Below are 15,638 nucleotides of genomic sequence, written 5' to 3'. Positions count from 1 at the left end.
GACTTGCTGTGAAGTGACTGCCAAGAAAAATGATACTCCCACTCAGACTGGACCACTGCAAGTAGTAACTGTTAACCACATGCTTTACACTACAGTTTGCAAGGACACAATGCTTTGTTTTCCTCTTTACCCAAACACCAGACTGAAAACTCAATGGAGACAGACCATGTGGTGGAAAGAAACAATAACTGAAGGGGGAAAAAAATATTCTGCGGCTAATGCTCACTGGAATGCCTACGTCAAGGGTTTTGGAGAACTAAGAAAACCTCTACAGTCCAAAAGAAACCACTTCCAGTCTACTCCTGTAGACAGAAGCCAAACATACAAGAATGAAGCCAGGCTGAAAGGGGCTATAGAAAGTCAACTGACAAAGTAGCCATGAGAAGAAAGGACTAGCATGAAAAGAATGGCTGAGATGAAGCTGAGACCGGGTGACCTTGGGCTAGACTAGACAGAGACAGCAATCCTGCCTGGGGCTGAAACTGGTTTGGCTCAGTGGATAGAGCATCAGCCTGTGGACTCAAGGGTCCCAGGTTCCTTTCCGGTCAAGGGCATGTACCTTGGTTACGGGCACATCCCCACTGGGGGGTGTGCAGGAGGCAGCTGATCGGTGTTTCTCTCTCATGGATGTTTCTAACTTTCTATCCCTCTCCCTTCCTCTCTGTAAAAAATCAATAAAATGTATTAAAAAAAAAAATCCTGCCTGGGGCCTGACCTAAGCTTCCTGGAGAAGAGGGAAGTGAGCACCTGGTAGAAAAGCTGAAGCAAGGAACTGGAGCCAAAGCAGCCTCTCTTTTTCTACAAGCACCTCTGCAGATACAGCTAAGTTCTTGTTAATGTCTAGTATAGACAATGTAAGAAGAAACCATGTCTACCAGGATTAAAACAAACCACAGGAAATACTCAGATCCTACTTCTAAGCAAGCCAAGCAATAAATAATACTATATTCTAGGCTTTAAAAAAAAGATTATTTTCCCTTTCTTACTTAGGCATCCAAGACTGAATGTATTCAAAAATTTAAAAGAAACTGTATAGCTTAAATTAATTAAATTAAAGGGGGATTGAATAAAAATATCCATTCTTAAAATGAATACAAAATTCAAAAATCATGCTTCAACCTATTTTTGAGTTGCAAACATTTCTCCAACACCTACCATGTGCCATGCCATGTGATATAAATTAGAGATATATGGCCCCTCAGATCAGGCATGATTGCACAAGAAGAGCTTTTTTTAGCATTCAAATAGCCACAAGGTCAGAGACAAGGACCATTAACTATATCCTCATTTTTATTTTATTTTTTATTTTTTTAAATATATTTTTTCATTGATTTTTTACAGAGAGGAAGGGAAAGAGATAGAGTTAGAAACATAGATAGGAGAGAGTCATCAATCAGCTGCCTCTTGCATGCCCCCCACTGGGGATGTGCCCGCAACCAAGGTACATGCCCTTGACTGGAATCATACTCGGGACCCTTCAGTTTGCAGGCTGACGCTCTATCCACTGAGCCAAACTAGTTTTGGCTATATCCTCATTTTTAATACAGCACTCTTATTCTTAACTTCTAGTGTTTCCTTTTTTAAAAATATATTTTATTGATTTTTTACAGGGAGGAACAGATAGTTAGAAACATGGAAGAGAGGGAAACATGAAATCAGCTGCCTCTTGCACACCCCCTACTGGGGATGTGCCCCGCAACCAAGGTACATGTCCTTGACCGAAATCGAACCTGGGACCCTTCAGTCTGCAGGCCGACGCTCTATCCACTGAGCCAAACTGGTTATGGCTAGTGTTTCTTTAATTATGATTACACATTTACTTAGTTTGGTAAATGTTTGAAAGGGAAACCAATATTCAAATATTTAAACCTGTCCCCTGTAACTAAAAACCAATTCTTGCCTCTTGTGTCTTCAGGTCAGAATGTCAGTTTCCCAAGCTGAGCGCAGCAGACAGTATTAGGAACTACAAATAACCCTCTTCTAGATGTTCTAGAAGGCTTAGAAGAGAAGGTGCTAAGGAACAAAATCACCCATCAAAATTTCTGAAGTGAATAAGCCTCTGTATTAGTAATATACAGACTTTAACCTATTTTTTACAGAAAGGGCAAGGTAGCACATAGAATTCACTCCTTATTGATCTGGCACTATTGGGAAACAGGTACCAGTAAATGTGTAAGTTTACTTAACTTTCCTCTTTCAAGAGCAATTTTTGTATTTTAAATATGCCCTCTCTTTCTAAATAAAACTTTCTGAACTTCGAAATCAGAATATAGCAAACAATTATTTAATACTATCCTGAAACACACTAGTATCCTCAAGGCTTACAGAGGCACCTCAGAGCATTCACCCCTCCTAAATGTCTCAAATTGCCAAGATCAGGAAGTTCTGGGTCTATTTCTCAACTTCTGGTCTCCCCACTGTTTCACACTGGCATTGGTCACTTCTCCCATATGTCACCTTGCCCACCTCTAAAAGCATGCCTTCCTCACCCAGCTGGCATGGCTCAGTGGTTGAGTGTCAACCTATGAACCAGGAGGTCCTGGTTCGATTCCTGGTCAGGGCACATGCCCAGGTTGTGGGTTGGATCCCGTGTGAGGCGTGTAAGAGGCAGCCAATCAATGATGGACTCTTATCATTGATGTTTCTGTATCTCCCTCTCCCTTCCTCTCTGAAATCAGTAAAAAAAAAAAAAAAAAATTTTAATTTTAAAAAAATTAAAAAATAAATAAAGCATTCCTTCCTCTTACCCCTCCACTCCCCAACCAGCACTACTTGTTACTTCTAACCAGCCAGGACATGAGAATCTATATAACCTAAACTTTATCTTCCCTTTGTAAACCCTATCTACCTAATTTGAATGTAAGCACCCGATAAGCTTGTCTCCTGTTTTAGACGTCTTTGAATCCCCAGCACCGAGCATTCTGCTATTGATGAAGAGCTCTTCATTCAATGATTGCAGATGATACATTTCTGAAGGCTTTTTCCAAGTAGATAGAATGCAAGGGCTTCATGACAGCTGTTTCCATCATTTAGCTTTCCTGCTTACTTCCACATTCCCAGCTGTGTTCTGGATGGCTGTGCCGGCCACAAGCCTAGGGATTTACCGTACTTCTATTTCTTGATAAGATACTTGAAGAGAATAAACACATGGCAAAGAGGACATTAAAGTAAGGGATAAAGAGATTTTTATTTTATTTTACCAATAAAGAGAAAGGGAAAAATATCACCCAGCACACTGACACCTAATCGATACATGACAAGGCTGGATTCCGTTCCATCTAATTCTCTCCAAAGCACTTCCAATACCCTAGTCTTATTTCTCTGCCCTCAGCAAATCATCACTGGTTATGGCATATACTAAATCTTGATTAAAAACATGTTTTTCCAAGTTGACAAACCTTCCTCTTAACTCCAAGTTAGTGGAAATTAACACAAGCATGCACTGAGTCTACATCAAAGGGCTGTACTGAGATAAACACTCTGTGATGAATTTCATTGGAAAATTTAGAATCACCATCTCAAAGATGGAGGGGACATCAGAGATCATCTAGGGTAGTGGCTCTAAGTGTGGCTGCTCATCAGAGCCACTAGGGAGCTCTTAAAACATTACCATGAGCTGGGACCGGTTTGGCTCAATGGATAGAGCGTCGGCCTGCGGACTGAAAGGTCCTGGGTTTGATTCTAGGCAAGGGCATGTACCTTGGTTGCGGGCACATCCCTAGTAGGGGGTGTGCAAGAGGCAGCTGATTGATGATTCTCTCTCATTGATGTTTCTAACTCTCTATCCCTCTCTCTTCCTCTCTGTGAAAAGTCAATAAAATATACTTTAAAAAAAAAATTACCATGACCTAGTTATGCGGCCAGAATGTATCATTTAATTAGTCTGGGGTGGTGCCCAGACATAGGATTTTAAAAGCTCTCCAGGTGGCCGACACCGGTTTGGCTCAGTGGATAGAGCGTCGGCCTGTGGACTGAGAGGTCCCAGGTTCGAATCTGGTCAAGGGCATGTTACCTTGGTTGCGAGCACATCCCCAGTAGGGGGTGTGCAAGAGGCAGCTGATCAATGATTCTCATCGATGTTTCTAACACTCTATCCTTCTCTCTTCCTCTCTGTAGAAAATCAATAAAATATATTTTAAAAAATAAATAAATAAAAGCTCTCCAGGTGGTTCTAATGCGTAGCCAGGGTTAAGAATCTCTGACTTAATCCAGCATTCGAATACTCCACTCACATTTTTTTCAGACAAAGGAGGAAAAAACCTCACCAAGGTATCAAACAACTAATTTGTCACAGAGGTAGGTTAGAACTGCTCATTCCAAGACGCCATGTCCTCTCCACGTAACCTACTCTATCTAGAACAATAGGGTTTCTCTACTATGATTTTCTATCCTCACCAAACCAACATCCCCACTTGTCCCAAAGTAAATGCATTTTCTGAATATTCTTTGCCTTGGAATCCTATTGCATAATTCTTGAAAACCTAAACTATGTATGTGTGCTTCCCTATAGAATCTCTTCTTTTTCCTTCAAAAAAACTTTGGGAGTTTTAGCGGGCATGGTTCCCCTTAAAGCCATTACTTTTCCTCTGATAAGTTAAGACTCGGCCCATCCTTTTCGCCATTATCATCACATGACCTTCTTTCAAATCCCTTGCCAGCTTTACCTCCATTTCTCTTTCGGCCCACTTAAGTTCTATCACCTCCAATTCTCTTTTGGCTCACTTAACTTCTAGTTTGTACCTGCCCTGCCATACTTTATGGACTTCCATCTTCTCTTGGCTTAAACTCTTTCCATTTTGTGAAAGATGCCTTTTTCCCTGAAGCAGCCTCTTTTACTCTGCCAGTTAGTCATGCAGGGTTCTTTTTTTCTTCCCCCAAGCAGCTGGTCTTTTTGATGTCTGGCACACATTTATCTGGGCTTCCAATAAGATGTTTTTACATAGTTTCCAGGCTTCCTGGAGGTTATTGACTTTTTAAACTCTTCCATTCAATTTTTTTCCCTAATTTCTAACATTTGTTAGAGTTTCTTTTTCCAAAGTTGAATACCTGGCTGATAGATCTCTTTGATTTTTCTTTCCCACCAGATTGCTGAATTAAATGCATCAGAACTTAAATATAATATTTCAAATTACCTCCAGGATGGAATCGCTTCATGAATTTTCTGCACTTTCATGTTCTCTATAGTAAGCAACAGATGTTTAACCAAGAGGAACTAAAAATGCTAGTTCTTACTTGTTCGGATTTTAGTATGTCTGCTTATATAAAAATTTCTGGTATCTTGAAGTCTGTGTTCCTGTTCAGTTATGAAAATAAAGTCAAGTTTTATTTTTAAAAAGTTAATCAATGTGCATTGAACAGCTCTATATCTTAAATCTAATGTGTTAAATTACACTTCTAAATTTGTTCTAAATTGCCTAATCACAGAAGTCTTGATTGTTAAAGAAGTATATAACTCACCCGGTGGGTGTGGTTCAGTAGTTGAGCATTGACTTATGAACCAGGTGAACCAGGAGGTCAAGGTTCAATTCCTGGTCAGGGCACATGCCTGGGTTGTGGGCTTGATCCCCACTGGGAGGCATGCAGGAGGTAGCCAATCAATGATTCTATCTTACCACTGATGTTTCTATCTCTCTATCTCCCTCTCCCTCTCTCTTCCTCTCTGAAATCAATATTTATTATATAACTCAAAGTGGGAAGAAAAACTCAATTCTGAATCTTTTTTGAAAAATTCCTGCAACACTTGGTTATTGATAAAGTGGTAAAGACAAGTACTCCCCAAAAAGAATAAAAATACTTTCCACATTATACCAACACTAGGGACCCAGTGCACAAAACATGTGCGGGAGGGGGGGGAGGAGAGGGGGAGGGGGGGCTCAGCCCGACCTGAACCCTCTCCAATCTGGGAGCCCTCAGGGGATGTCCTACTGATGGCTTAGGCCTGCCTCCTGTGGTTCTCTGCTCTCTGCAGACCTGCCTGCTTGATGCCACTGCAGGTTCTGGTGTTTGCTCTCTGTGGGGGCCTACTTGTCCTTCGCCACCAGGGCCAGGAACAAGCAGGGCCCTGTTATCTGCTCTCTGTGGGGGACTGCTTGCCCCTCGATGCCATGGTCAGGGTCAAGCAGGGCTCTGCTGTCGGCTCGCTCACTACGAGGATGTTCCCACCCAGCCCCTGGCCGCTTGTGAGCGCCAGCAAGGAGCACCTGGGTCCCAGGGATGTTCCTGCTTGGCTCACAGCTGCTAGGCGCCTGCACGCATAGACCTGGATTGGCCAGGGGTCGTTCTGGGACCCCGGATGCTCTGGGCCTATGCGTGGCCATACAGGCTCAAAGCGACCTGGGTTCCAAGGACACTTGGTGCCAGTGCCTGCTTGTGCAAATCAACCCGACATCTTTGTTGTGTTAATTTGCATGCTCACTCTTGATTGGCTAGTGCGTCTTTCTCTCTTAGGGTAAATATCATGGAGATTTTACCCTAAATTTCTCTTCAGAAGCTGAGATCCAAAAGATTTCCAGGAGTGCAAGAGACCATGGGATGACAATCTATTATCACACTGGAGTCCTGGAAATGAACATGGAATTGTCTGCCATTCCACACCCTCCTCACTTGTTTTAACTATTGCACATGGTTCTGATGGGCACACAAAACACCAGGAGCTACCATCTCTGCCCTCAAGTTGCTTACAGTTGCAAAGACACATATGTGCCTGCACATACTATTAACTATAATACAAGATAACTATGTGAAAAGACCATGGATCCAATTCAAGAAGGGAATTAGGAGAAAGAGAAATTCAGAAGTGACTTAATAAACGTGTCATTTGAGAGACTTGAAGCCACTGAAACTCAAAGCAGAGAAATTACTCCATTCAAAACACTGCTGAAAAGAAATGAAGCTGGCAATGTTCAGGGTGGAATGGGAGAGTAACAAGCCAATGGCAGGTAGACCAGTTAAGAATTATTTAAAACAGCTCCCTAACAGTTCCCCCTGCCTTTATGCCGCTAGCTATATCTTCCTAAAACAGCTTGACTAAGGACATTTACCTTCTCAGAAACCATCACTGGTTCCACATGGCCCAGAAATTACAATTTATATTGCTTCTATTCTTTTTTTTTTTTTTAAATATATTTTATTGATTTTATACAGAGAGGAAGGGAGAGAGATAGAGAGTTAGAAACATCGATGAGAGAGAGTCATCGATCAGCTGCCTCTTGCACACCCCCTACCGGGGATATGCCCGCAACCAAGGTACATGCCCTTGACCGGAATCGAACCCGGGACCCTTCAGTCCCCAAGCCGACGCTCTATCCATTGAGCCAAACCGGTCCCGGCTATTGCTTCTATTCTTAACAATAGGTTATCTATGTCTGGGTATAACAAGTTGCCTGCAAAGGACAGGATTAGTTCCTCTCTACTACAGCATCACAATAGTGCTGTGATGATGGGTCATTTACTAGTTAACTGATGATCCCCTCAACAGCTTGTATTTCTAAAACTAGTCCTCACGGGAGTTGCAAAGGTCCACTCTTTTCTTCCTATCTGTAGAATATAGCACAGACCATACTCTGGGTCAGATAAGAACTAGATTCAAATCCTACCTCTACCATTTCCATAGCTGTGAGACTGAATATATTTAGAAGTCCCTTTGGATCTCAGTTTCCTTGTCTGTAAAATGGGGATGATGAAAGTAATAATTCTGACTTCATATGGTTGCTGTGTATTTTAAATGGTCTCATGGAAAGCCCTTAGGGTGAGCAGGTCCAGAGAAAGCACTCAATAGCTACTAGCCCTTTTCATGAGGCCAAAATACATTTTTTGTGAACATATATGTAAACAACATCAGTGATAAAACGTTACTGTTATTGGGATGCCAGAGACTCACTTCCAAGTGATTAGGTTAGCATTGATGTTGTTTCCCTTGTAAAAACAAAAATTTCCTTTTTCATCCCTCAGTCTAGTGTCTAGCTAATCCTGAAATTGCATGCAATCCAATGTAAGTCAAAAAAAAAGGAAAACAGTAATTATGCTAAATAAAACATTTTACATTTGTATGTTCTAATGAGAAATAGGGCTGCATATCAGCATTTTTACTAAGTTTTTTTATGAGCATGTCCAGGAAGTAGTTCCTATACTACCTGGGACAATTTCTAGACTGACAGGCCCTGTGGCTCAATTAGACCCTCTTCTCAAGTGAATATTAATAAAAAATAATGTTATTTTTTATTAATGAACTAGCATTACCTAGCTAACACTTGAGTCCCAAATCCCTTCTCCCTTGGAACTTCCTGGGTACCTTCTCCTATCTGTACCACTCACAGAGTACTTAACACACACCATGTTTTATTCAGGGAGCCAAACTGATGATTCCAACAGAATAAAAGATCACAAGTTCTCTGTAAAATCCAATCCATCTCTTTAAATTGGGGAAGAGAGAATACAAATCTTGAAGACGTATGTTTTGTGTATTACGTATAATTATCAACCCAGTAGCAAAAAGTATTCCTACCTCTCCCCTCACACACACTTTTATTCCATGTAATCCTAACATAGTTTATCTAGTTCCCAGAATCCTTTAGGGCAGGGGTGGGGAACCTTTTTTTCTGCCAAGAACCATTTGGATATTTATAGCATCATTCACAGGCCATAGAAAATTATCAATTTAAAATTAACCTGCTATATTTGGTCAAACATTTAATTAACTTACCCCTAATGCCTTGGTAGGGCCAGACCAAATGGTTTTGCCTGAAGGCCGGATTTTCCTCATCCCTGGGCTAGGGCATACAGTTGTGTATGTGTGTGCCCACCAGCATACTCACCGGAGTATTGTTCATGGACATAGATGGGAACAGGAAACAAAAATTCCAAACACCACAACTATGACACAAAATTCTTGTTGACATCATTCAATGTCACTGTGGAAGAGACTTCTGGCCAACTTAAGAATGCTTCTAACTGTCTCGCTCTTAAAAGACAATTTCAACAAAGATTAGATTAGTAATAAAATACCAATTGTTGCATATCCTTTATCCCAGCTTCATGGAGGAAGGCACGCTGAAAATGATTAGATTTTAAAACTTCGTTTTAATATTATTTTTTATTAGTGAACTAGCATTACCTAGCTAACACCCGAGTCCCCAGTCCCTTCTCCCTTGGAACTTCCTGGGCACTCCTTTCTCCTCATCTGTACCACTCACAGAGTACTTAACACTCACTATGTTTTGTTTGTTTTTTACATTTTTTAAAATATATTTTATTGATTTTTCACAGAGAGGAAGAGAGAGGGATAGAGAGTTAGAAATATCGATGAGAGAGAATCATCGATCAGCTGCCTCTTGCACACCCCCTACTGGGGATGCGCCCGCAACCAAGGTACATGCCCTTGACCGGCAAGGCTCTATCCACTGAGCCAAACCAGTTTAGGCTTAACACTCACTACGTTTTATTCCAACTATGCGTGCGCATGTCTTATCTCTACTATCAGGAAAGGCTTTGGTGGTAGAGGCCCTTCCTGCCCTCTTTCTTCCACTTTGCCAAGCCCAAAATATTGCACATAGTAGGCACTCCAAAAGATAGACCCGTTGAAAGCTAACCAAAAATATATCCTTTGTGTTAAAGATACCTTGTGACCATGGCATCTTAGCTCTCCATTACTTAGTAAGTATAAAGGTACATGCAGGACTTGAGTTGGAAGCCCTGTCAGCATGATGTACTCCCTGACACCCTTGAGAGCATATCAAACTATCTTAATTCTGATCTAAAAAGACTGAGAGTACTTTAAGAGCATGGAGTATTCTTATAGCCTGTTCAAATCTCTAGAAGACAAGTGAAAGGCCCTTGGGAACAAAACCTTAACCTTGGGCTAGACACCCAGACATTGTGCCCCTGAGCTTTTGTATTTAAATACACGTATATACCCCCCACCACACACCAGGGAAAGTGCCCAATAATTAATTCATTCAAACACACGCTGAATACAAGTCATTATACTGACTTGACTCCCCAAAATGACGAAAATTATACATGTAGCCCAAAGAAGACAAGGCTAATGTATGCATCTGGAGAGGCCGGGCTGGCTGATGGTAAAGATTACCCTGTTTCTATACGGGCCATCTAAAGGTATTTACTTGGGTCTGTCTGTGTTGTGACAGTGTCCTAGACTCAAATGAATGCCTCTAACACTCCACATTTTTGAGCCATTCAGTCATGCATTTTTGTTATTGTTGAAAGTGGTGCGAAATTGCACTGCATGAGCTAAAATCCTTGGTGGTCTTCCAAGGATTCCAGCTAAAAAGGCACTTCCTTTGTTCCTCAGGAGAATGCAGTCCAGTAGGTCATTCAAAAGGGGAAATAAAAGCAGCAGCCCTGGGAGGGAGATGAAGGACAAGACAAAAAGAATAAAATGTTTTGGGTGGGAGCACATTAGCTTCCATTTCCTGCTGCTGGTCACTAATAACTCTCCTCTCTTTGGAGGGAAAAATGTCCAGCTAGACAGACATTCGCGCAAAAGTATTCCAAGTATTCCTCAGGTGTTTTCTGGGGATGGTGACTATCCAAGGGAACACCTGGTACAGTCTCCGAGCACTCATCAAACTTCCTTTTTCCTGAGATGCTGCCTGGGGAAGAAGTCCTGCCGCTTCGAGACTGAACGGAGAGCAAAGTTGGAGAAAGCGGGGAGGGCCATTTCACAACCACTCCCGGAATACCTTCAGTCTATCTCAAAGGCACATATTGTCTGCATGATAAGAAGATGAAAACCTGTCACACTCCCATTAAGTGCATCACTGCTTCTATCCCTTTAAAATGTGGGAATGACAACTGTAACCTTCACGCCAATCATCTCCGCTGGGCCCGGGCCCAAACCGTGCAGGGCACAAAGACCCCAGGTCTGACCTGTGGAGCCCCCGAGCCTCAGTGGCTGCTGGTTCCCTTCACTTTTTCTGCCCGGGAAGGAGGGAGAGTGGAAAGAAAGAGGGCTTTTTAAGAGCTCTCCCACCAATAAAATGGTGCCACTGTGAGGACATACTTGAGCTCCCCCCAAATACGGGCAGCTCAAGGGCAAACAGCCTCTAATCAGTAGTGTGTGAGTTATTTGGTAACTGCCAAGGTGCAGCGGACTTCTCTGCTGCTTCCACAACTTCTTGGATTCTATTTCTAGACAGTGGCTGATTACATTCGGAAAGTGCCCAGAAAACTTCCCTCAATTACCTTTGTAATTCATATGTAATTGATGACTGCACTTAATCTCCAAGGTTATTAATAGTCCTTCCAAAAAAATAACCCCCGAGTCTTCCTAAGCCTCTGGGAGCGCCTGGTTGAAATTACAGTATTTCCTTTGCCAACTGCCGGCCCCCGGCCCGCCCCACCCGAGTGACCAAAACCTAGAGGCGAAGGCTCTCGCTCTGCTTACTTCCATGAAAGGTTCGGAATGAAGGCTTGGCCCCTGAGCTCAAATCGCTCACTTCTCCGTTAGGTTATTCTGGCCAGCAGCCAGCGCGATTCGGATTTCTTTCTGAACCCTCCGGGCAAACGGGCTACCTGCGCAGCCTCTGGCCCGCGGGGCTGCACGCAACAGTTGGCCTCTCAGAATGAGGGTGCACCCCAGGGGGGACCCGCCCGGCCATCGCTGGCCTGGGGAGGGGGTGAAGGGCGCAGGCCTGAGAGCTGCCTGCCAGGCGCTCCGAGAAGGGCTTTCACAAATACCTCCAAGTACCCCCAAGCGCCAAAATCCGGGGAACTTTTTCACAGGCTAAACAGTCTCGATTTGCATAACCATCTTCCAGCCGAGATTCAGGTTTCCTGTAATCAGTCTTTTCAAAGGTTGGCAATTCAACGTGCAATTAACCCTTAAAACGAGGTGCGAAAAAAAGAAAGGGGGAGATCTCTCCCAACACCTTCAGCCAAACAGAAGAGTTCCCAAAAGTCACGTTTGGAGGGGGGGGGGGGGGAGAGTCTTTTGCTTTTTAAAAGCGACTGCTAAAACGAATCCGTCTCGGCAGTGGGAAAGAGGTGGGCAAAGGGTTTTTTAAACAACATCAATGAAACATCCATTCAAGCCCCGCGTGTGGAGATCCCCGGACCCTGGCACCTCTGGAAGGTTCCCCACCACCAACCCACTCGCTACCTCCACCCCGGCCCGGCCTCTGGTCACCCACACAACAAAGCGGGGAGCCCCGTAATAAGTTCAACCCGGAAAAGGCCAAGGAGCGGGTGGCGCGCACTCTGCGGACCGGAGTCCTCCGGGACTTCCTGGGACTTGGGGGCGAAGGGTCAGCATGCCAGAGCACCCGAGGGCAATTCGGGGGCGCCCCTGCCACTCGCAGCGCCCCGGGGGCCGCCGTCAGCGGGAACCTTCTGCGCCGCCGGCACTCGCTCTGGAGTTCTCTCCGTTGGTACCTGCGCCCGGCGCCGGGGGCGGCGGGGCTCCTACGGCCCCTTTTCTCGGGCGCCTGGCGCTGCGATCTCCCCCCACCCCACCCCCCAGGCCTCCCACCTACCGTTGATCTCGTGCATGGGGGCGTCGTTCTTGTTGAAGCCTTTGGACATGTAGAGACGCCGCACTTCTGAGCAACTTTTCGACTTGAGCTCGGCAGCCAGGAGCGCGGCGCTGAGCACGGCCAGGGTGCAGAGAAGGGCGAGCAAGCCGAACCGTGCCATGGTGCGGGCCGGACGGACGCGCTCCCACCTTCGGGACAGGGCGGAAAGTGGCAGGCGCGCCGTGAGGAGCGGAGCTGGGGGGGCCTCGTGAGGAGAGCGAGGGAGTTGGAGAAGTTGGAGGAAGGCGATCGGCGGGAGGAGGAGACGCGGGGCGAAAAGTGGAGCTGGGCCTCGCGCGTCAGACAACGGTCCCCGGTGCCAGGCGCCCGGCCGGGGAAGGAGTAGCAGGAGGGGGGAGAGGCAGGCGGTGCGCGGACCGGTGACCTCGGGGCTCCGCGGAGACAGCGATCTGGGCGAGCTGGCCGCCGGCGGGTCAGGGACGCAAGGAAGGAATGGAAGGTGGCAGGCGCCGCGGGGGCCGCGGAGGGTGCGAGCCTCGGCGGCTGGCGCTCGCTGCGCGTGGCTCGGGCTGCCCGGCGCTGCTCGCTCTCCTGACTCCACTCGGCTCCTCACTCTGCCCTCGGCCTCGCGGGTGTCCCCTCCTCGGCTCCGCTGCTGATGGACTAGCCGGCGTGCACGGCGACACACGGCAAACTTGGCCCAGCGGGCGGCACAAGGGATAGGGGCGGGCGATCGGGGGGGTGAGGGGGGGCGGGGGTAAGGGGGTGCCGGAGACGGGCGGGAGCTGGTAGGGGCGGGATGGGAGAAAACCTGGAAGCGGGGTTGGATCCGGAGCAGCGAAATCCACTTCCTAGGGGGCCGCACCGCTGCGCTCCCTCCGGAGACACGCCCCGCTGGGCTCCTCCTTCCTCCCTTCCTCCAGGGAGGCGGAGAACTTGCCCACCGCCCTGGTCCGTCAAGGAGAGGCTAACTTCTCTGGGATGAAGGGCCCAAGCCCTGGGGGACCAAACAGGTGGGGGCTTGTCCCAAAGCTCACGTCCGAGTCCTAGGCCTTCTGCGCGGGGCCACCTGACCCGGTGTCCGCCGTCCACAACCAGGCGAAGCCCTCCAGGCTGCCTACCTGCCCCCTCCCCGCCCCCAAGCAGCAGCCCCGCTAGAGGACGCTCCTAACCGCCTAGTTCCCGGGCCCCGGAGGGAAAGGCACTGGCATTACTGGCATTTGTCTCTCTGCAGGCGCCAGGGGAGCCTGAGACTCAGAACTGGCCCTAAAGCCTCCTCACCTGGGCTCTTCATACCTGCTTCCCATCAAATGGTGCTCATGGAGCAGCATCTTGCTCCATTCACCTCTCCACCTCCACCCCTCTCCACCACACCTGGTTCTGCTACCAGTCTAATACCCTGATGTGTGGAAGAAAAATCAACAACAAACAAACAATCGAGGCAATGGGACAAAGTCAGGGTTGACCTTTCAAACCTGGCCCAAACCCTCCTCTGCACGTAGGAAACTGAGGCACAAAGAAGGGAAGCGACTTGCTAATAGCCTGCAGCTAGGTGGGGTGGATCCAGAACTCTGGACTCAACTCCCTGGGTCACATGGACTAAAGGTAGCCCAAGACCCCCAATTTTTCTCCACCCTCACCTCTCTGGAATCCAGGCTCCCTTTAGCCGTCAGAAAACTGGAAATAGGCGAGTCTTCCCTCCTTCCAGGCTTTGTCAGATTTCATTAATGAGTGTTTTTGAAACTCCCATGTCTCCTCTAATGAAGGGAACTGTGCAGATTGGGAACTTGTCATTACTGGTGTTGTTACAATCTGCTTTAAGAGTTACAGTGAAAAGTGTCTCAGACACCTCGGGAGTGTGCTGGGAACTGGGCAGATAAAAGAGGCTGGAACTTATTATTTGGCTAGACTCTCAATTCCCATAAAATTACATAGGGTGAAGATATGAACCATCATTACAATTATCACCCTCGTAGGGTTTGTTGAGACTTACTCCACTGCTGTTTGCAAATCACGTTGACAGGTTTGGCTACGAGGAGCTGTAGAAGAGAAAAGAAAAGAAAAAAACTAGCATATCTGTTGTTTTGAATGGCCACTGCAGAATCTTCTACATTTTATTAGCTCTTGGTGATCATCAGCCTAGACGTATAGACTGTGACCTGTCTATAAGTGGAACTTAAATTTTCTGTTAATTGACAAGACAATTAACTATTTCTAAATATGCAAACTCAAATACAATTGAATTTCCAGCCATTTCCCAGGGACTTTCAAATAGTACAGGTTTCCCTTAAACTGATAACCATCAGGTCCTCGAGGCATTGTTAACTTTCATTGATTGATGCATTTACTTTAAGATGTTCTTTACCAAAGAGAATATAACCTGACATGAAGCTCATATTGATAAAATGAAATCCAGCTCTGGCCGGGTATCTCAGTTGGTCAGGATTGTCACCCACATACACCAAGGTTGCTGCTGGTTGGAGACCACATACAGGAGCAACCAATGAAAGCATAAATAAGTGGAATGACAAATCGATATTTCTTTCTTCTTCTTCCCTCTCTAAAATCAATAAATTAAGAAGTACATTATTAGAGAAAAATACATTATTTTAAATTAAAGTAAAATGAAATCCAGTGACCCTAAGTGAGAAAAAGACACTCCCAAACTATGAAGCCCCAATCAGAAAGCTTCTTTTCACCCCAAGACCAGGGAGAAGTCATTTCTTTCCTCCCAATTTACTTCTGCTCTTCCTATTCATATACTATTAACCAAAACTTAAGCCTTTTCCCCAGAAACAGTAACCTCTGACTAAAAACGGATCTGGACAAGTCTAAACTTTACCACACAAGGCAAGAACCCCAGCTCTGAGCAGAGGCGGCTCCCACTTCAAAGCCTCCTTTCATTTAAATACAAACAGGGTGAACAACTGGCAATCTGAGAAACAAATACCATCCAGGTTCTCTTTTCAGATGGCCTGTAGTTCCTCCTCTCCCCCCCCCCCCCAGCTCCTCCCTTCCAAAGCAGCTCCTTAGTGGAGATGCACCCACTCTATACAATTCTCTGTTCAACACCAAAATTTGGGTTGGGACTGCATGTTGAATGTAAGAATCAACAACTTCTCAGTATGATTAACCCTCATATAGCAC

The 15,638-nt window shown here is 45.7% G+C and overlaps 1 protein-coding gene across 1 annotated transcript in view; it reads right to left on the bottom strand.

Annotated features, from left to right (window-relative positions):
• Positions 1-13,372, bottom strand: part of GPC4 (glypican 4) — a 119,044-nt gene extending 105,672 nt beyond the window's left edge. The window contains exon 1 of the mRNA XM_084870252.1: positions 12,492-13,372. Coding sequence (XP_084726378.1) covers positions 12,492-12,651 — 160 coding nt within the window. The 5' untranslated portion in view covers positions 12,652-13,372. The remainder of the gene's footprint in view (positions 1-12,491) is intronic.
• Positions 13,373-15,638: the final 2,266 nt, after the last annotated feature.

Source organism: Pipistrellus hanaki (assembly GCF_964339955.1).
Source record: "Pipistrellus hanaki genome assembly, chromosome: X".
NCBI lineage: Eukaryota > Metazoa > Chordata > Mammalia > Chiroptera > Vespertilionidae > Pipistrellus > Pipistrellus hanaki.
This window is presented reverse-complemented; position numbering and strand designations above follow the sequence as displayed.